The sequence below is a fragment of the Pagrus major genome, chromosome 15 (genome assembly GCF_040436345.1).
Source record: "Pagrus major chromosome 15, Pma_NU_1.0".
In the NCBI taxonomy this organism is placed as follows: Eukaryota; Metazoa; Chordata; class Actinopteri; order Spariformes; family Sparidae; genus Pagrus; species Pagrus major.
The window spans coordinates 17867966-17889669 of NC_133229.1; the positions used below are offsets into that span (position 1 = coordinate 17867966).

Consider the following 21704-nt stretch of genomic DNA (forward strand, 5'->3'; position numbering starts at 1 on the left):
CTTTAAGACTAATTGAGTTAGCAGTAGTTATCCAGTATAGGGAGTGTAAAGTTTCTCTTCCTCTAAACTAGACAACAAAAGACATTGTTGCTCATTGCATTTAAAACTTAAACTTTTTTGACCTGATTGGCAAGAACAGTACCTTCTGAAACTGTTACAAATCACTGTGACACATTTGATTCATATGACCTGTTCCTGATCTTTTGCTGCCTTGATCAAGGTTTGGTCAGTTTAGGCTTAAAGAGTCTTTGGGATAGTTTAGGGAAAGATCATGGTTTGGGTTGGAACATTTAATATTTTTTTCTCAGTGCACGTACTGTGATCATGCTTTACTTTGAAGGACAGTCATAATGTCTCATACTCCACCTATATTTCTAACCTTATCCAGAAATTCGACCTGGCAACCTCCCTAATCACTTCTTTTTGCTAATGCCAGCAGTATCTAACACTAAAATCAGGAAAGCAAAGTTTGTGGACAATGTTTTCTTTCAGCATTTTGATCATTTTAGCATACTGTATGTACTGCATGTGTGTATAATGGATATTTGGATATTTTTGTGCAGTATTTGAGTCCTTAATCCCAACCTTCAGAGCGGTGGAAGTGTTCATCAGGGACAAGTACGAGAGGAAAAAGTACTACGACAAGGAGGCCGTGGCTACAGCTCCAGTGAGTATCAGTGTCACTTCTTGTTTTTACATTTTGAGTTTTGGCCTGTCAGTCCATGTCATTGTCAGAACTGTGTACAGGGCTGCCATGGTTGGAGGCCATTTCATGAACGTGTTCATCAGTTGCTGTTCGTTGCAGATGTTGATGTAAGGCTGTTTGATGCCAGTATCTGCTACAGACATAAACCAACTGAAATGCAAACTGACAGCTTTTCTGTCCCTTTAGCTTACTTATGGTTTCCTTTTTTGTTGAAAGGCTACCAAGTGCTTTTCCTTACTATTGAAAAAACAGTAGCAAGTACCTGCATACACAAGCTTTTATTTTAGGAGATTTCATTATGAATGATCAGAAGCTACATCAAAGAGTGTGCGCATTGTTTTGGCTGCTGTTGTGTTAACATTTGAAATGTGCTACTTATCATATTTGGCTTCATTTTCTTACACAAGACATTTGAATGAGTTCCAGCACTAACTTGTCTGTGCCAAGGCCTCATGGTTGGCATCCATTATCACTCATCAGGCCTGTAAAGTTTGTATTTTTACAGTCCCTGACCTTCTCTGCACTTCAGTCTATCACACCAGTAATGCTTTCTAAGCTTAAATGTGTGGAAAGGCATCAAAATCCCTTCCGACCCTGATTTCAGCCCAAACAACAATCTTATTGAATCTGATACTGAAGAGTTGGTGCAAACAGCAAGAGAATAACCTTTCAAAAATACTTTTATCTTCTGATACAGGTCTTTATCAGTGAGTCGAGATGTCTGTGTATGTATGTGTCAGTGTCAAGACTGAACCTTGTTTCGTGTGGATGATTGGAGAGAAAGGATGTGATAGTGTAGGTGTATATGTGTGTGGGGGCACATCTCCTTGTCTCGTTTCCAGTGAGATTAACTGTGTGAGGTGTGTGTTTTTCAGAGTTTCAGTGAGTGGGATGGTTCTATACAGTGAGATATACAAGGTAGCGTGTACACTCACCAAAATGTGTGTGCGCGTGTGTGTTCATGTTCATGGTTCCTACAAAAATGGACCATTAACACTCCTGAGCAATTTTACTCATTGGTCCTGGCTGTACTATATGTGAGGTAGAGCTGAACAATTAAACAGGCTGCAATTCAAAGTGGAGCCTGTTCACCAGTGCTAGATTGTGGCTGGTTAGTTTCGCATTAAACTCCCCACTTTGATAAGTTGCAAAGTCCAGACTTATATGTAGTGTAAGTTTGAATGTTTGTGTTTATTTTTTCAATATAATTTATTTCAGTGCCATGATTCATTTGTATCAGTGCCAGTATAACTTTTTCAAATACAAATGTTTCAATCCCAATCTTTCCTTTGTTACTTCAGGTTTTGTTTTCAATGACTGTCACTGTTGTCATAGACATAGACTCATAGACTTGCCTCAAAGCAACTTAATTTACTGTAATGAAAACATGAGAGTGACATTTCATCTATTGCAGTGTCTGGATTATATGGGATATAAAGACGCTTATGACTTGCAACAAAAAGTGAAAAACTCACTGTTGTAAAAAAATATTGAATAATAAAAATAAAAAAAAATAAAAAAAATAGTGTCAATGTTTCCCTTAAAGGGAAGACATTTCTGCTCAAGGTAAATTAAGCAGTGCAAGCTGAATTTCCCATTTCAAGTGAACACATCGTAAAAATCAATGTTCTGCCCCAGTATATTCCAGTTACAGACACTTTCTTTAAATAATCACAAAATAAAAACGCATTTGCTGAAGTTTAAAATGTTACACAATGCTTACAATGTTACACAGTGGGGAAATATTGAGAAATACTGACAGCTTTGCCATTAGTGTAATCTCAAAGCAAATGATTTCTCATATCCCTGTTCAGTATTCTATTTTAGTGTCTCATAAATGTTTCATACAGTATTCTTTGCATGTCAGTCTCATCAAAAATATCACATTTTCACAGTGTCATATTGTCATGGACAATGTGCTCCTGGCGTAAATCATCCTAAAAAAAAAAACATCATTCTTGATGCATAAATTACTCATGAGTGTATCTCACAGGCTATGTTTGAACTTCTGCATAGCTGAATGCCTACCAAGTATTAAACAAGATCTGCTGAAATCTCGCCTTTTTCTTGGAAGTCATTTTGACATGTCAGAGAAGTAAAGAGCACAGGTGTAAACAACAAAATAAATGATGGCTGAATTCTATTTAGCTGTTCGATTTCAGGGTCCTGGTTTTGTGCATGCTGGCTCATTGTCAAGCTGTCAAAACCTACTGCAACACTCAAACAGAACAGAGTTATCATTACTGTTATTAGTGAAACCTGTTATTTTCCTGTCATGACCTTTTGAAGTCCTCCTAGGGTTCTTTATTCTCCAACCGGTCACAGAAAAGTCAACTTGGTAATTAAAGCAACACCATGTGAAGATTTTACCTTAAAATAACAGCTTGAAAATCATGTTGAGGGTACAGTGACTTTCCAATTTTGAAAAAAAACAAACAGTCTTCTTACAGCTAAAGAGATGTTAACAAAGGCTTAATGTAAATTGCTGCTCTAGTGATTTAAGCAATAATCATTTAGCACAATCAATGCATCTTTTTCCAATTGAGATTTCGAGAGGTAATCGTTGAGCCCTGAAGAGAGGTATAAAAGTTTTACAAAACACAAACACTTGCACTTAGACCAAATGCTGAACAATGTATTAAGAACAATCCAATGCCAGAGCCTGTTTTACATTTCAACAAGGACATTTCTATCCTTACCGACACCCACTCAACTCAAGCCAGCAAGGCTACAAACTGAAAGAAGGTGCACACAAACACAAACCACTGAACAGCTTTGAAAGAAAATGTGGGAAAAATGGAGATGAAAACACTCAAACATAAACACAAAATGCGTTGCATTAATGCAAAATGTCTTGTTCACAGCAGTCTCCCTTTTGCACGTCTTTATTTCATCTCTCTGTTCTTTCCTCTCATTGTACCTCTTTTAGTTTCCCACATTCTCTTCTTCGTTCTCTTTCTCAGTTTGTCTTTTTCTTTTTTTCCTCTCGCCTCCTGCCTCTCCCTGTTTTCTCTGGCTTTCTCTGAAGCGTTGCCAGCAGCCAGACTGTGATCTAGGATCTGTTTCTGCCACCCACACAGACGGCTCGGCTTTTATATGCAAATTAATTATTAAAAACAACTCATTATCACTTTAAGCAGTTTCGTGCAGATGGAGAACGAAGAGGAGAGGGCGGGCTACAGTAACCCTGAGCTATAGTTTGTGCGTGTGTGTGTGTATTGGAATGAGGGTGAGAAATGAGTTGGCTTGGCTTTTCTTGTTGTGTACCTCTTCACTGTAGTTACATCATACTGTACTGCACTTGTTTAACCAACATGTTTGGATGACATTGGCAGATGCAAACTGGATATGGTCAGAGTTAATACTGTAATGTGATACAGTTAGCTGAAATTGGATTAAAGGCATGAAGTATTCCTTATAGAAATGATCATTCCTATTCCGGTTGTCCAAGAAAAAATGCATTTAACTCCGAGGAGACATTTTGATTACATTCCACACGTTTCACCACTGTTGTTATTGTGTTCTAGTTTGGAGCTGGTAACAAGTAATGGAAGATGTCACCTGCTACAATTATTCATCTAATGTACCTTTTATTTTATGAGATGTTGCCACATTTAAATCACAATTTTGGTGCACCTCTTCTTTGCTTTACAAAGTCCTGTATTGAGATTATTAGTAGTTAGTTACTTATTATCAGTTATTATTATTATTATTATTAGTTGGTGGGAAAATAAAAGTCACCGCGACAACCATAACTTAAATTCAAAAAGCTTTACTGATGCAGACATGGACTGCAAGTTGTAGTGCATATAAGACAGTGTTGTTTTGTAATGGACAGCTTGCGGTACATTGTTCGCAGTGGAGTACATGAGTGCACCCACTCCATTTCCATTGCCCATGCAGCATGAGCCCATTGTTCTGCCATGAGTGAATTAGTGGGTGTATGTGCGTCTTATAACAGTATATGGACCACGCATTATTTCAATGTTACTGGAATCAACAAGACATCAGAGTTCATCTCGCAGCCCCTCTGTGATGAGCCCAGTGATTGCCCTAAAAATGTCACAAGACAGCAGCACAGTCACCCTGGAGGAAGACTTTGCTGACTTCCAACCTTATTTGCCTGTGTTAGTCATAGAGACGTCCTGTCCGCTGTGTCCACAGCATTCTGTGTCTTCCTGTAGCCAGCTGTGGCAGCCTACTTAACTTTTTCCTTCCGCTAACTTATTTTATTCTGATGTCAGTGGACGGCAGAAGAGCTACATGGTTTGGCTAAGGTCACTTTTTTATTTTGTTGAACAGGAGCACACAGATTTCTCTTTGGTGCAGTTGTGTTTTTGCCATGCTAGCAGCATGACTCTAACAATGGCAGCTTCAGTCAGCTGGTCATTTCACCATTTTGATCGAGACTGAAACATCTCAACAACTTCAACAACTTCAACTATATTAACATCCACAACTGGCGCACAATTTTGTACAATCATGCATGGTTCCCGGGTGATATAACTTTGGCGACCCCTTCAGTTGATGCTTCAACAGCTATAGGATGGGATTGCCATGAAATTTGGCACACGCGATGATGTTCCCCCTCAGGATGCATTGTAATCACTTTTGTGATTACCTGTCTCTTCATCTAGTGCCATCATTTATCAAAAATTGTCCAGTATTTAGATAAATGACCTGCAAAACTGACTCTCCCATCAGCCCCTACTGCTTTTTGTTAAGTGCTAGCTAGCTAACATGCTAAACTAAAAGGTAAACATTGGTAAACATTTTGCTTGCTAAATGTCAAGATGCATAGCACCATTGTGCCTAATAACAGCCTCACAGTTGACTTTTTTGTCTTGAGAAATGTTCAGTGCAGATTGACGTTGTGGGCGAATCTGCTGATGGAGGTTATTCCAGTAACATGAACTGAATAAATAATACCGTCTGGTTTAATACATAAAGCTTTTTATTTTCTAGTCTATATGTAAAACACAAATATGCAAATAAAGAAAAACAGGGCTTGCAACTTAGTTTGGCGCTTACTGGGGAAAGAGTGCATCAAGTGTATATATTTCCTGCTAATCCTTTTTGTCAGTAAATTATATCTAATTCCATAGTGGATGCATTTTAGATTGAAGGCATATAGTGTGTGATACCTACCTACTGTAACCATGTTGAAAAATATAGCTCAAGGTCGTTCAGTTGACCATCACTCAGTGTTCTTTTAGAGCACTTTGGAGTTACATTGCAGCTTAAACATCAAAAGTCACCTCTCTGTCTCCATAACTCTTGTTTTATTAGTCTCTGTGTAGCTGTTCTACTTTCCTCAGCGAGTGTCCTCTGTAAGAGTACAAATGAAGCTGTTAAAGGTCCGCCCAGCGGACAAATTTCAGTTAAGATGTTAACCATCTTTCCGTCTCACTATCAGTAGTCTCCACAGCAGATAGCCAGACACTTCTATCTCCAAATCCTAATATCTGTTCAACCTCTGTTCACCCTCCTTCACCCAGTTCGCACCACTCCTCTTGTTATCTATCCACTCTTTATCATTCTGCGCCCCCTCCTCTGTATTCCTTTCACTCCTCCTTCTTACCCTCCAGTCTCTTTTCTCTTTATCTTCATCATCAGCCCATCTGCGCCTGTTTAGTGCTGTGTCGACATCTCCGGCAGCATCAAAGTCGGAAGAGGAGGAAGTTTTGAGAGAAAAAAAAAAAAAAAAAACCTGAAAGACATCGACTGTATAAGTAGGGGATGGAAAATGCTCTGAATTCACATCTCTGCTGCGCTCCTTTCACCACCACAGGCAACAAGAGCAAGCAGTCGTTTGATGCCTTAACAGTTGCGGAGGGAGAGAGGATGGAAATGGAGAAAGATGAAAAATGGAGAAAACATTCTTCTGTTCTGCCCTCAGTAAGACACAGTCCATGTTAGTTTCCACCCTGAGGTGGTTTAGAGAGAGGGGAGGAGGAGGGGAGGAAGATGGTAATGATGTCACCTCTATCTGACAATTCATTCCTCTCTGGCTGGTTTTATTAGTAACTTAGACGCTAAGAACGGGTATATTTTATGAGCAACCCACAACAGGACTCTCATACAGTCCAATCACAGATCTGCATTCCTACTGTGTCTCAAAGTATATTTATTGTGTAGCCATGTGGCTCTGCGAGGATCTGTGTGACTTAAAAACCCTATGTGGTATAAAAAGAAACCGTTGTCCACCTGCTGACTGCATAACCTCCGAATGGATTCACAGACTTGCACAAGATTTTATGGAAAAGGTTGGTCATGAGCCAAAGGACAGCTGATTAACTGCCCATGCCAGTTGGCTATAAGGGGGTGTGGCAGTGGCTTCTAACAAAAAGGCACGTAACTTGTAAACATATTTGACAACAGACAACATTTTGCCCCCTCCCCTTTAATAACTAAAGAGCCATTTATTATGCACTCTTGCAGAGATCCTTTTATATGTTCTATGTCCTTCTTTTGGGCTATCAGTTCGACCTCCATTTGTGAGGTTGTGTGCATGTGAATGTATATATATATATATAAAATAATGAATCTGTTCGGCTGTCGTGTGGAGAGGCAGTAAGTGAAGACAAGGCAGAAATCTTTAGGGAAGTAGCTGAAGCTATGGTGCATGCAGAAAGGCAGCGAACAGCCAGATGGCAAAGAATAAACGAGGAAGTGATAAAGACGAGGCCGAGCTAGCATCAGAACTGTTTAGTTAAATCTGTTAACTGACATGTCTCATTACAGGCGGGAAAGATTTGACAACTTCTGTGGTTGAGCAGCTGATGGGATTTTTGTTAGATTGGATTGGTATTGATTTTGAAGACCGATTGAAAATGGCAAGTCATTATTGAAGAATGTGTGTGTTCATTTATTAGTAGTGGCCTGCTTTCATGATAGATTGTATTTGCATGCATAAGCCAGGCTATTCACCATCTATAAAAAAACAAAAACATGCTTACTTGCTGCGAATTCTCTTGAGGCTCCTGCACATAAAAGCAGTAATATACATGCAAATGTGGTTTTGGGAATTATCTTTTCTTGACTTTCTCCTCCTGTATCTCCCTACTCCCTCCTGTCGCCATCCATTTAGTTTCTCTGTCCATCTGGCACTGTGATCATCTCTGTTGGTGGCAGTGGAGAAATGCATATTGAGCTTGGCTCGCTAACATCTTATACAAGGAAAAGTCTGTGCATAAGCAAAGATACTATTAAAGCTGCAGTAATTAATGTTTTCTTTCTATTAATTGATCACATGATGTGAACAGAACACCTCGGAGGGATTAACCGACAGAAGTTTTATCGCTGAACCCTTCAGCTTTATGCCCCTGTTTTCTGCTCTCTTTGTGAGTGATGGGTTTATCAGTTTTTTGGGGGGGGTTTGTGAAAAAGCTCCAATAAACCCACTCTGCACTATCTGCCCAGGACAAAGCAAACAAAATTAGCAACTCGCCGGGGAACATAGTAGAGCATCTATCAAACAGAGACATACTTCTCTCAGGAGCTGATGAAGACTAAAACAAGCTAAAAGTGAGTGATGATTGTTCCAAAGGATTTGTTAAACACTTTGAGAGATACAGAAATACAAGTTAGTCTAGTTCTTATTTTGAGTGAGATGAAGTATGGAGCTGGATCTGGTAGGCGGTTAGCTTAGCTTAGCATAAAGCCTGAAAGCAGTGGTAAAGCAGCTAGCGTGGCTCTGTCCACATTTCAAAAGTATGCTTATCAGTAACTTTAAGCTTACTTATTAACATGTTGTATCTCCTAAAGCAAGAGGAAATGTTTATGTATGGATTAAACGAACATATTATACCAACAGCATATGAACTATTAGAGCTATTATGAGCTTTATATGTTTATAAGAGATTCATTTTGGACAGAGCCATTAAATAAAGCTAATTGCTTCTTGGCTGCAGCTTCACACACAGATGTATTGAATGATATCGGCCACCTCATCTCACTATTGGCAAAAGGGAAATTAGTATTAGTAAGTATTTCCCAAAAAGTTTTACCATTCCTTGTCCATGTCAGGTATAATATGATCGATCTTATCAAATATTGATCTCTGTTTTGTTATGTAGACAGGCAATTGTTTACTAACTTATAATAACGCTCGTTGCACATCCTACAAGTGTCAGAAAGAAAAATAAATGAATGAATGCAACCTGAGGAGATGAAAACCTGGTTTTAAAATTTATAGGAGCTATATTCTGTATTTTTACAACAATGTTGTAGAGATGAGCTACAGATAATTATCAGCTGAATCTGCAGCCTGCCTTGGCTTTACAGAGCTTTATACTGAGCTCCATCTCATTGTTAAGCTGTCAGGTCTTTGAATTCAATGTTCACTCTCACCACTCATGCATCTTTTTTCCAGCAAAAAAGCTCTAAAAACTCACTGTAAAAGACACACTCAGCCCTAGATAGCAGACAGCCGCAGTTATCCACTAGCTAGTGAACATACTGGAGAATTTGTAGTCAAAGATGTTTTTTTTTTTTTCTGTAATTTTTATTGGACATTATAGAGCATATAACAAAAAGCATTATCCATGTTAGATTGTCAATTTCCAACCAGAAAGAGTTTGATATTCTAAATGAAAGTATTGGACTGACATTCATCAGCTCGACAGAAGCACTACTACAGATGAGGGCTATTTTTGCTCCATAACTACTGGATGTGTAGCAAATGTGTTTTTGTCTAAAGATTTTGAGAGCTTTGTTATATGGGTCAATGACATATGGTTCAGTTGAATTTAAAAAGGTTAAAATTTGAAAATAAACGTACAAATCACTTGCATAAATTCTCTTTTTGAAGACCTCATCTAAAATTTCTGGATTTAATCAATTTTCAGAGAATATTCAGGGGATAATGGCAAAAATGTCAATGAGGTGTAACCGTAAAAACTTTGTACCAAATAGTTTAACTTGTTCAAAAAGGTGAAATTCTCAATAAAACACCCTATCAACTAATTTGGCATAATCTTACATTTGTGTTGTTTAATAATGAATAAAATAAATGGAACACCATTGTTCTGAATATTATAATTAATTTGGGGAATTGTGTCTGTCAAGTCAACTTCCTAAAGTGTCAAGGTGGTGTAACCAACATTCAAGGAGCCATTTTGTTAATTTGACATCTTCTTCTCTGAGACCAGGAGGGATTCACCTGCCCTCAGACAAAATTGTGGGAAACAATGGTCTCTGCCCTGGGACCAGATGAGACTAAACAGCCATGAGGAAAATCCTACAAAACAACTTCTGCCCTGAGACCAGAGGAGACAGTTGACTCCCTTTTTTCCAACTACGTTGCCCTGAGAACAGAAAAATACGACTTCTGCCCTGAGACCAGGAGAGATTCACCTGCCCTCAGACAACTTCTTCCCTGAGACCAGGAGGGATTCACCTGCCCTCAGACAAAATTGTGGGAAACAATGGTCTCTGCCCTGGGACCAGATGAGACTAAACAGCCATGAGGAAAATCCTACAAAACAACTTCTGCCCTGAGACCAGAGGAGACAGTTGACTCCCTTTTTTCCAACTACGTTGCCCTGAGAACAGAAAAATACGACTTCTGCCCTGAGACCAAGAGAGATTCACCTGCCCTCAGACAACTTCTGCCCTGAGACCAGGAGAGATTCACCTGCCCTCAGACAAAATTGTGGGAAACAATGGTCTCTGCCCTGGGACCAGATGAGACTAAACAGCCATGAGGAAAATCCTACAAAGCAACTTCTGCCCTGAGACCAGAGGAGACAGTTGACTCCCTTTTTTCCAACTACGTTGCCCTGAGAACAGAAAAATTAAACTTCTGCCCTGAGACCAGGAGAGATTCACCTGCCCTCAGACAACTTCTGCCCTGAGACCAGGAGAGATTCACCTGCCCTCAGACAACTTCTGCCCTGAGACCAGGAGGGATTCACCTGCCCTCAGACACAATTGTGGGAAACAATGGTCTCTGCCCTGGGACCAGATGAGACTAAACAGCCATGAGGAAAATCCTACAAAACAACTTCTGCCCTGAGACCAGAGGAGACAGTTGACTCCCTTTTTTCCAACTAGGTTGCCCTGAGAACAGAAAAATACGACTTCTGCCCTGAGACCAAGAGAGATTCACCTGCCCTCAGACAACTTCTGCCCTGAGACCAGGAGAGATTCACCTGCCCTCAGATAACTTCTTCCCTGAGACCAGGAGGGATTCACCTGCCCTCAGACAACTTCTGCCCTGAGACCAGGAGAGATTCACCTGCCCTCAGACAACTTCTGCCCTGAGACCAGGAGAGATTCACCTGCCCTCAGACAACTTCTGCCCTGAGACCAGGAGGGATTCACCTGCCCTCAGACAAAATTTTGGGAAACAATGGTCTCTGCCCTGGGACCAGATGAGACTAAACAGCCATGAGGAAAATCCTAAAAAAACTTCTGCCCTGAGACCAGAGGAGACAGTTGACTCCCTTTTTTCCAACTACGTTGCCCTGAGAACAGAAAAATTAAACTTCTGCCCTGAGACCAGGAGAGATTCACCTGCCCTCAGACAACTTCTGCCCTGAGACCAGGAGAGATTCACCTGCCCTCAGACAACTTCTGCCCTGAGACCAGGAGGGATTCACCTGCCCTCAGACACAATTGTGGGAAACAATGGTCTCTGCCCTGGGACCAGATGAGACTAAACAGCCATGAGGAAAATCCTACAAAACAACTTCTGCCCTGAGACCAGAGGAGACAGTTGACTCCCTTTTTTCCAACTAGGTTGCCCTGAGAACAGAAAAATACGACTTCTGCCCTGAGACCAAGAGAGATTCACCTGCCCTCAGACAACTTCTGCCCTGAGACCAGGAGAGATTCACCTGCCCTCAGATAACTTCTTCCCTGAGACCAGGAGGGATTCACCTGCCCTCAGACAACTTCTGCCCTGAGACCAGGAGAGATTCACCTGCCCTCAGACAACTTCTGCCCTGAGACCAGGAGAGATTCACCTGCCCTCAGACAACTTCTGCCCTGAGACCAGGAGGGATTCACCTGCCCTCAGACAAAATTTTGGGAAACAATGGTCTCTGCCCTGGGACCAGATGAGACTAAACAGCCATGAGGAAAATCCTAAAAAAACTTCTGCCCTGAGACCAGAGGAGACAGTTGACTCCCTTTTTTCCAACTACGTTGCCTTAAAACAGAAAAACACGAATTCTGCCCTGAGACCAGTTTTTTCTTCATTGAAAATAATAAAAAAAGTTCAATTGACCTTGTTCACTGTCATGCTTGATTTTTAGTGCCAGTTTTTTCAACAAACAATGGCCTTTGACTGCAGAAGCAACATAGTCAGGTGGTGTAAATGGTTTGTGTCAATTGGTGTAACCAGTATTTTTCATAAAAATATTATAATATACAGGAAAATTCATGTGGAATAAGATGTAATCCTCTATTGCAATGTATTAGCATATTTTTTAACAGTTTATACATAATTTGTCAAATATTATTTAGAAAACACAAAGTGTTTTCAGCATTTGTCCTGCTCTATATTACAAAAACGCATACAATTTTCTATTCAATTCTATTTTCTATGTCTAAAATAATCCTAATAAAATCTATTTTCATGTGATATTTTAAAATTAAGTAACTGTTTTCATAAGTACACTTGCATACACTCTAGGTGGAAAGAAATATTTAGTATTTCTTCTTTTGTTGTGGTTACACCACTTGACATTTTCAGGGGCAATCAGTCTTACCTTTCGTAAAAAATAGTTCAAATGCTATTTCAAATTACATGAAACCAACATAAATACAAAATATACATTTTAGCAAACCTGATGCAAGCTTTTAAAACAATTTTTTAAAACATTTATGAATTGCTCATAATGCAAACCCTTATTTGTCACTGACCCATATATTTTGTTGAATTGTGTACTTACATGATCCCAAATCTTTCCAACAATGTTCAAACACAGAAAAATTTGTATTTTTACTGAAGGTCACAGCCTTTCATTGGGTCTCTTGTCGTGTGTGTGTGAAGTGTGAAGAAGGAAGTCAGCGAGCGTGTATAAACATGACGTGATTAAAACTTTAAAACATTACCTTGTCTGTGGACATTTCTGCCTCACGTAGATAGATTTTGATCAACAATGCTGGCTGTGTAACAATAACAGACAAAAAATCCCTCGATCCCACACTACTTATGTATTTTGTTTTGTTTGAATTAAGAGACCCATAGCAACAGTGCATTGAAGTATTTTTTTCCTTGAATATAAAATATTCATGAATAAAGGAGCAACAAAGTCAGAGTTTGGAAAAACTTTTTGGGGGTATTATCTTCCGAAATGGCTGCAGGGTCAGAGGAGGACATGTTTTGCTGCTCCACAAAACACTCCGATGAGCAGAGAAATAAAAACTGGCTTGTGAAAACAACCGGCTACTGTTGGTGGTGGACTGCAGAGTTCCATTCAAGCCTGCTCTTAGTCTGACTCACAGGTCAACAGCAGGTTAATAGAGGTCATCCCTGCAGTCTCTAAGTGTGTGTGTGAGTGTTTGTGAGTATGAGACCCTATTTTGACACCGTTCTTTCTGTGCAGCTGTGGGGCTGAATATAACCTTGGCTTGAAGCATCTACTGAAGCGCAGAGTACCCTGCTGCAGCGGAGAAAATCCTCCTTCATTCCCTCTAATTAACTCTGTTCTCCCTCTGCTTCTCTGTCCTCCCCTTGCGATGCTCTGTCTTCTCACTCTGTTCTCCTTGTTCATACTGTCTGTCTTCATTTTTTTCTTCTCCACTTCTTCCCTTGTCTCTGTCTTCCTGTCTGACTCTCTGTCTGAAATTCTCTGTCTTCCAGCAGAAGTCGTCTGAAGCGGCTCCTCCCTCCACCTCGCCGTCCTCACAGGCTGACAGGAGCAGACAGGAGGTGCAACTCTCCCCTGTATTCTGTGGTGTGCTGGTGTTTTGCTGTGGTTGTGCTCTGTTGCATTGTTGCCTTGTAGATATGTTGGTGATGGTGTTGTCACTGTGTTGTTGGGCCAAGTGAAAGGTCAGAACAACCCACTAGTCAACAGCAGATTGTTTGACTTCCACAATACTCAGTTGGGCTAAATTACAACATAAAGTAGCCAACATAATCTGAGAGGGTGCATCTTTCATTTTAGCTTCATAGATTATTTAACCGCTTTTTTTTTTTCCAAATCAGAAATCTGTCACAATGAACTTTGAATTACAATTGAATTCAAAGGCAACATTGGTGAACAGTTGTCACAGGCATGAAACCGATCATCCATTGATCTTTACAAATCCAGATGTGATAGTGTAACAATAGCAAAGCTGACGGTGCTGATTTTTCTTTTTTTTACTGAATTGAATTGTGACCTTGAAATGGAAAGTTAACTCTAATTGTGGTTTTGGAGAATCGTGACATCCTTTAATAGCACAGAGCTGTTAGATAGTTTGACAACATCTTATTAAATCAAGCATCGAATCACCTTATTAAATCCAAAGCCTTTCAGATCCCTTATTGAATGTAATTAGGACTGGCTTTTAAAGTACTGTTACTGTTGTTATGAATGACTAAAACTGAGAATCCATAATCAGCTTCTGTTGAATGAGAATGCAGAAACACTGCAGTGTTAAGTGGTAGCCTGATTAATGTTCACAACCCACTACAACATGAAAACGAGCACTAAAAGTTACCGGGGTTTTATTCTGGACCGAGACCAGTCCTCCATCCAAGTTTCATGAAAATCCGTTCAGTAGTTTTTTGTGTATTCGTGCTGACAAACCAACCAACCAACAACCGAACATGGATGAAAACATAACGTCCTTGGCAGAGCTAACTAGATCATTAAACTGAAGGGGACTTGTCACTTTGTTGGTCTTGTTGAACTACTTAACCTTCCACTCACAGTTGTAGAGTGCTGTTTCCTTTCCCTTACAAGCAATTTTTGGCTGGATACAGACCAGTTTGCAGAGAGCACATTAACCAGAGAGTCGTTCCATTTAAGCCCCCACGGATATACTTTAATTACCTAAAGCTGTAGGTAATGTTCATTTTAACTGGCAGAGTTGAAGGTCAGTGCTGGCTGAAAATGAAAAGCGTGGCACCCCAATGTTTTGTATTACTCTTTGCTAAAATAAGAGTGAGGAGAGATAACATGATTGAAATTGCCATTGGAGCTTGACAAATCCTGTTATTTTGCCAAAAGGAACCGGCTATCAGAACATAACACTGTCCATAAGACGACCTAAATAAAATGGGACTCCCTTGATTTTATTTTTTATTTTTTAGCTTGCTGCATTTTAATCCTGTAGTGTTTGTTGTATGCTTCTCTTGTTATCTGGGTCAAACAAGTTTAAATTATAAATCTGCCATGTTAACGTCATCCTTGGCTATTTAAATACACACTATAGTTCCTCCAAGATAAACTAACAGCAGCAAGAATATGTCTTTGTTAAATTTTTTGACATTCTACTCAGGCTGCATCTGAAATCACTCCCCTGTTCAACCGTTCAGACTTTTTCCCTTGGAGGGCCAAAACTGAAACGTAATAATGGGCCTCTAGCCAAAATCAAACACCTATTATATGATTAAAATGCAAAATGGTGCTAGGATCTCCTGTTCCCTAAACTGACTTCCTGTGCAAAGTCTCACTCTCCTTGCTATGTTCAGAGTGTGAAAAATAATTACTACTTTTTTGGATTATATTTTTGAGTTTTACCTCACAAATAAGAAAACAGCTTAAAAACGTATTTATACTATAATCTCTAAAAATGTCTTGTGGGCCAAATCGAACCTTATGGGGCACCAGCTTTGGTCGAAGGGTCCCACTGGGGTCAGGCCTTGAGTACACAGTCAGTAGTTCACTCTATAGTGACACCCACCTTAAATATGTCATTGTTTTGCGTCACCACCGACAGGTGTACTGTGGCACAGCTGTAATTTTTGCATCTGTCAAATGCAACACATTGCACTGTGGGATTGTTACCAGGAATTTGTGTGTATAAGATGAGATAACGTGGAACTTTATTAATCCCAAAGGAAATTCTTGTGGCAGAGATTGCTCAAAATAACATAAAAAAACCCCAAAAACACAATAGAGTAATAATAAAGAGCGGAGGGGTTAGGGTTAGATGCCATGATGGCTACTTTTATTGTTCCATCGCTGATTTTCTTCCATTTAGGGCACAAATTTGACACTCAGAATTTGATTAGGGAGTGGTTTTCGGACAAAGCGTTGGTGTTTCATAGTATGTTGCCATTCTCTACTACCTATTGTCCTTTACACCGGTGCACGAGGTCAGTGCTGCTTTGAGTCACTTTGGCCATGCGGACATGAACTGATTGAATAACCAGAGCTATAAACACAGCCAACACAATAAGTGGAGGAGGATCCCAGCTGTAATTTGCTGCGTTTTTATGAGTGAGGATCAGATGGGAGTATAATAGCCTGCTAATACAGCTGGAGCAAATTGGGCAATGCTAGCCTCATTAGCTCATAGTTAATAGAGTCAGAGATTTGGTGCCAGGGCCTCAAATATAATAAACTCAAACTTGCTGATTGATATGTCAACACAAATGCAGCCAAAATATAGCCTGTGAGATGAACAACCAATAATATCAATCAGTTTGAACAGAATGAAGGCCAGTATCTATATTACTCTTCACACATAGGACACAAATGATAGTGACTCTAGAATAACGGTAAATGCTCTCATTGGTGATTCTGATTTGCATCGCTGTAAATATTGATGATTGTGTTCGTTATGTTCTCAAGACAAATAACCATCTCAGCATAAATAACTATAAATAAACAGCCAGTAAAGTAACTGCAATGAGAATGGAGACAGAGGGAGACGCAGTGAGAAACAGACTGTTATTGTTACCACAATGGCAAGATTGTAGGTTTCACCCGCGAAGCTGAAGCTTTTCTCTTTGGCATCCTGACAGCCATTAGCTAAAGCCTGTCAGTGGTTGGCATCAGCGCTGGGTCATTAACATATAGCAAAGCTAGACAGAACCATTAACCTGAAAAACACTACATCAATGCTCCGTACGATAATAATGTCTGCACATTAAAACTGCATTGTGAAAGCATTAAAATCACATTAAGGAATGCGATCTAATTGTTTTCAACCTGCCATGAGGTGCAGCAAATCTATACCATTAGGCTTCATGTTTCCTCCTACAGAATATTTCATAATGGTTGTTGAATGGTGATTTAATGAAGAAGAGTGTCTCGGTTCTGAATGCTGTAGCTGTATTATCTGATAATTATGGTGTTGCAGGACAGAAACATGGCAGTAAACACTGCGACATATGTCACAGAATTCACTTACTGCATTTATACGGTTGTGTAAATATATTGTATAGTTGTATTAAATGAATGGTACCCAGTAAAGTCTTATAGCTCTACTCCAAATACTTTTTTAGTTATGAAATTTTGAAGTTCGCAAAATCATTGAACGATGAGGGAATAATGTAACATCTTTGAATCTTTTATGAACTTGTTTTATGAAAGGTTTCGAGGAAATTAAAATAATCCTTCTTTGAAAAATATACAGACTTTAAAAGTAATTAAGCAATATCTGTGGCAATGAATTTTTTATGCAGGACCAAATAACTTTAGATGTGATAGAACTATATTAATGCCACACAGAATCAAAATTCAGTTGCTAGAAAGTGAAAACTAGTGGGGATATGAATTTCTTAAAATGAAACATTCTGCAACAACTTTTAAAATGAATATATTTTGCAAATGATCCCTTTGGTTTCTTGGATGTTCAGAACAAATTTCAGCCCAAACAAGCTAAAAATAAGCAGTTGGTGAGGTTTAAAATGCTCACACGGAGATTTGCAAAAATGATTAAATTTAGTTCAGAGAGCCTAACTTCAAAAATCCACTACTAAAACTGTATTTTGCAGGTCTCAATAAAGTTTTTACATTATTTATTCTTTCAAGAAAATCCGTGACATGACCTGGAAGGGCCTAGGTGAGTTGGTATAGATTGACCCCACCGTCTTACACTATCTTTCCTCTTGTCTTCACAGAAGGAGCGTGAAAAGAAAAAGGAGGAGAAGAAGAAAGAGAATACTGATAAAGTGGAGAGACACAACAACACAAAGGTACGACTATGTTCACAAGTAAAAGATTACATGTAAGCGGGCAAAAAGTGAGTTATTTTACTTTAAACTGATTTGAACAAAAGGAATACAGTAGTATGTTAGTCTCTACCACCTTAGTCTGTTAATAACAAACAAATGTGTGTCTTACTATTCAGGTTCAGGTTCTTGGCTTTCATTAGTAGCTGAGGTTTTTGTCTTTCTTTTGTCTGCACTTGAATTAAGTTTTGGCCATGAAACTTGCCTGTAAGTGCAGCAACAGTAACAAAAAGAGAAGTAAAGGAGAAACAGAGCGAGAATGCAGCCCGCTGACATTGATTGTGCTTTATGTACTTTGCTGTTTAAGCATCGTGAAGGCCGGAATGAGGACATGGAGAAGTGCTGCTTTTTTCTGTGTGTGTGTGTGTGTGTGTGTGAGTCAGTGTGGTATTATGAATGCACAATGTGTGTAGAAAAAACAAAGAGGGCGAGAGTCTGTGCAGTCGCTCCACCTCTGTTGGTGCAGGAGCTAAATCCTCAAGGGAAACTCCTCATAAACATTCATGTTGTTCACAGATGCTTCAGGTTTGCTTCATGCATCAGTTTGGATCATTTCTCATGCATGCACAGGGACGTCAACATGTGATGCATACAAAATATATATATATTATTTCTATGTATGCACACTTGCAAACAAACAAACACATATACTGTAACTTCAACCTTAAACCTTGGGTGCCTCACACAAGTTAGCCATTTCCAACATATTTGTAATAATATGTTATTCTCTGAACACTCTTCTTCTTGTCTTTCACAATGTGTAATAATTGAAGCCCTTGCTGCTGGCAAAAATATCTAAATTTAGTGTTTTTAAAATGTTGCTAGACTGTTAACGCTCACTGCACCAGAGAGAGATGCCCTAACATCATAAAAGAAGAAAAACTTGCATAACACCATGATTCAAAATAAAATCTGTGAATTGATAGAAAGATACATGAAAGACAAAATGACTGCTATTTGCCAAGATAAGCGTTTTTAAGTTAAAGTCTAATGTGTTTTAGCTAGAATTTAATGCCGGCTCCAGAATGAGCTGCAGTCATCGACATATGGAAGAGAGGCCAGTGGATGTGTGTGTGTGATATGAATGCACTTTCTGTGGAAGACAGTACGTGCTTGAGTTCCTGCGTATTGGCCTTTAACTCAGCACATGTTTACGCATGCAAGGGCTTTGGTATGTGGTCATGCATATCTATACCGTGTGTGTGCTTGAATTTGAAAGAGGGAAGGGAGGGAGTGGGGGGGGTGGGGTGGGGTGGGGGGATGGGGGGGTAGCACTGAAGGAGTGAATGTCTGTGTTTCTGGGTCATGGTTAGTAAATTCAGAGTATTTCCATGGCCTGCGAAGCGGTGAGGGAATAATGTAGCTCTCAGCGGTATGGGTACTGCTGTATATATGTGTGTGTGTGTGTGTGTGTGTGTTCCCTCAACAGGGAAATGGAATAAGGGTTATGGCTAACTGTACCCACTGAGAGTGAAATGTACTCGATCGCATTTACATTTCTTACTCTACCTCCATCTGCTCATGAACTCTAGAGCCTTTTATTACCTTATTAGAATTTATAGTCACATTTCTATTCTATTGCAATATTTCTGTCCTGACATATTTATGTAACAATTTTGCCTTCTATCTATGCGTTTAAGGAAGGATTGCGGAAATAACAAGGACATGAACTGTGGAGATGTGGTTTCCATAACAGGCTTTTTGCTATTTGCAGACTATTCAGTTGCAAAGGCCCCCGAAGCACCCATGCTGAAATAATATTGTGACGTTAATGAGCTGACTGAACTGACAACAGGTGTGTCTGATAGCTGTAGGGAGAGCACCTTGTTGTGGTGGCTCAGCACCTCAACACCAGGTTGACCAGAATTTGGGACTGTCCTGAATTGCGAGCAGGTGTCCCAAATCACGAATCCTGTCCTGTCTGTCTCAAAAATGTGTACGACAGAAACAAGCTAAAACAAGGCCTGTCTGTTTGCTGCTTGTATCTACTTGACTTGAGTTGATGCTGAGTAGACTGGACTTTGTGATACAGTAAGGTAGCCTATATTATAAAGACATGGTGCCCATCACCAATTTCACCATCTTGTTTTGCTATCAGGTAAAACTGTATATTGTAATGTATAGTTATGTATTTAAAAAATATAAATAGATAAAACCACCACCCCCATAGTTTCACAAAATGGGGGACCCCGAACAACATTTTGCTTACGGCCCACAAAAGTCTAGTTATGGCCCTGGTGGTCTCTAATGCATTATGCTGGAATCGACACGTACAGAATTATCAAACATATGGATGTACCATTAAATATCGAGCTTAGTTTAATATCGAGTACGTGCCGATACTGAGTCGGATCCGATACTTACAGCAGAGGATATGTAGTGTTGACTGGCTATAAAGGAGAAACACATGAATGTTTTGACCTTTCTGCTGCGAGATGATGCAGACACCTGTGTAGATCATAAATTAGATAATTATTATCATAAGCCAACACCTGGACCTGCTGTTTATCTCAACTCTTGTTTTTGTTGCAGCTTTGAAGTCATGAGTCTCAGGTCATGAGTCTCAGGCTGTGTTGTGACTGTATCCGAGGCTTGTGTGAAGTAACATCAAAAGCAATCAGCATATGATAATTCCTAATCAATGAAAACAAATTTACCTCCAGACTCTTAGTATTGTTACTCAGTCTTCCCATACTTTTCTTGATAATAAAATTAATTTCAAGTCAAAATACTTCTTCATTTCAAATTCATGAAAATCAAGAAGTTGAGGCCTTGAAAACATTTAAATTGGGAAAAATTGAGTCCAGATGTATCCACACAACACCTAAGTGTAGTATATTTTCATAGTTTCAATTTTCATTAGCTAAAAACTTCTAATTTAGTGTTAATATAATAACATGCTGCTTGATCGTCTACTTGCACTTGCCATATGGAGTCATAAATGCAAAGTGGAAGTTACACAGTCAGCAAAACGAGAGCAGACTCATGCAGACAGCTGTATTAAAGAAAAAACTGCAGCTGTTTCATGTACCTGTATGTGCTAGTAGGGTCTCATTAGTCTCCTGGCCAAGTCACAGAGAGACGTGACCAACTGCTGAAACGAACTGTTGTAAATGGACAAATGGCAGGTGCTGCAGCAAAGCAAAGCCTGCTCAGAGCACCGGTGTATTTTCATAGCAAGGTAAACATGCTGTTGTATGGTAACCATGGCAAAGAGGTAATGTTTACCATGTTAGTTTTGCATGTAAGCATGCTAATGTTTACAGCTGAGGCTGTATTGGAGGAAATTTGGCCTGATGAGTGTGCTGGAGAAAAAGTCAGGGGATCACAAGGTTTCATGGCAATCCATCCAATTTTTGTCAGAACCTTTCATTCAAACCCTAAACGGCTGTAGAGGCAAAAAGGATCAACAGTGATTAGCGTTCATCCTCTGAGGACCATTAATGTCTTGACAATTTCTTTTAGCGAATCATTTAATTTTTTTTTTTAGATATTTCAGTCTTGACCGAAATGGTGGACTGACTGAACCACTAACACTGCAGTCCCTAGAGGCATGGTGCCAACGTAGCTAAAAATAGAAGGTAAGGGTGTGAAAGATAGGATGAATACGCCTCAATTCTGAGGCACATTCCAGGGTTGTGGATGCAAGAAAATGTCACCTCTTTCAGCAAACATGCCAGATGCCTAATCTGACCTGCTTGTTAAAGCATCCACTTGACACCAGTAACACTTGCTATGTCATGTAATCCAGCAGCCATAAAAGACGTCATACCATGGCATTTTTCATTTCACTCTGTGTAGATGTTTTTCTTTCTCAAGCTTTATTATTGATTATTATCAATTAGTTACCAACCAACATGGCACCACCTTAGT

The 21704-nt window shown here is 39.5% G+C and overlaps 1 protein-coding gene across 4 annotated transcripts in view; it reads left to right on the top strand.

Annotated features, from left to right (window-relative positions):
• Positions 1-21704, top strand: part of LOC141008953 (stromal membrane-associated protein 1-like) — a 100923-nt gene that overhangs the window by 23976 nt on the left and 55243 nt on the right. For 2 of the 4 annotated variants that reach the window (XM_073481327.1, XM_073481328.1), the window contains 3 exons: positions 592-667; positions 13521-13589; positions 17721-17795. In XM_073481327.1, the coding sequence (XP_073337428.1) occupies positions 592-667; positions 13521-13589; positions 17721-17795 (220 nt within the window). The remainder of the gene's footprint in view (positions 1-591; positions 668-13520; positions 13590-17720; positions 17796-21704) is intronic. The other 2 variants (XM_073481329.1, XM_073481330.1) reach the window with 2 other exon arrangements.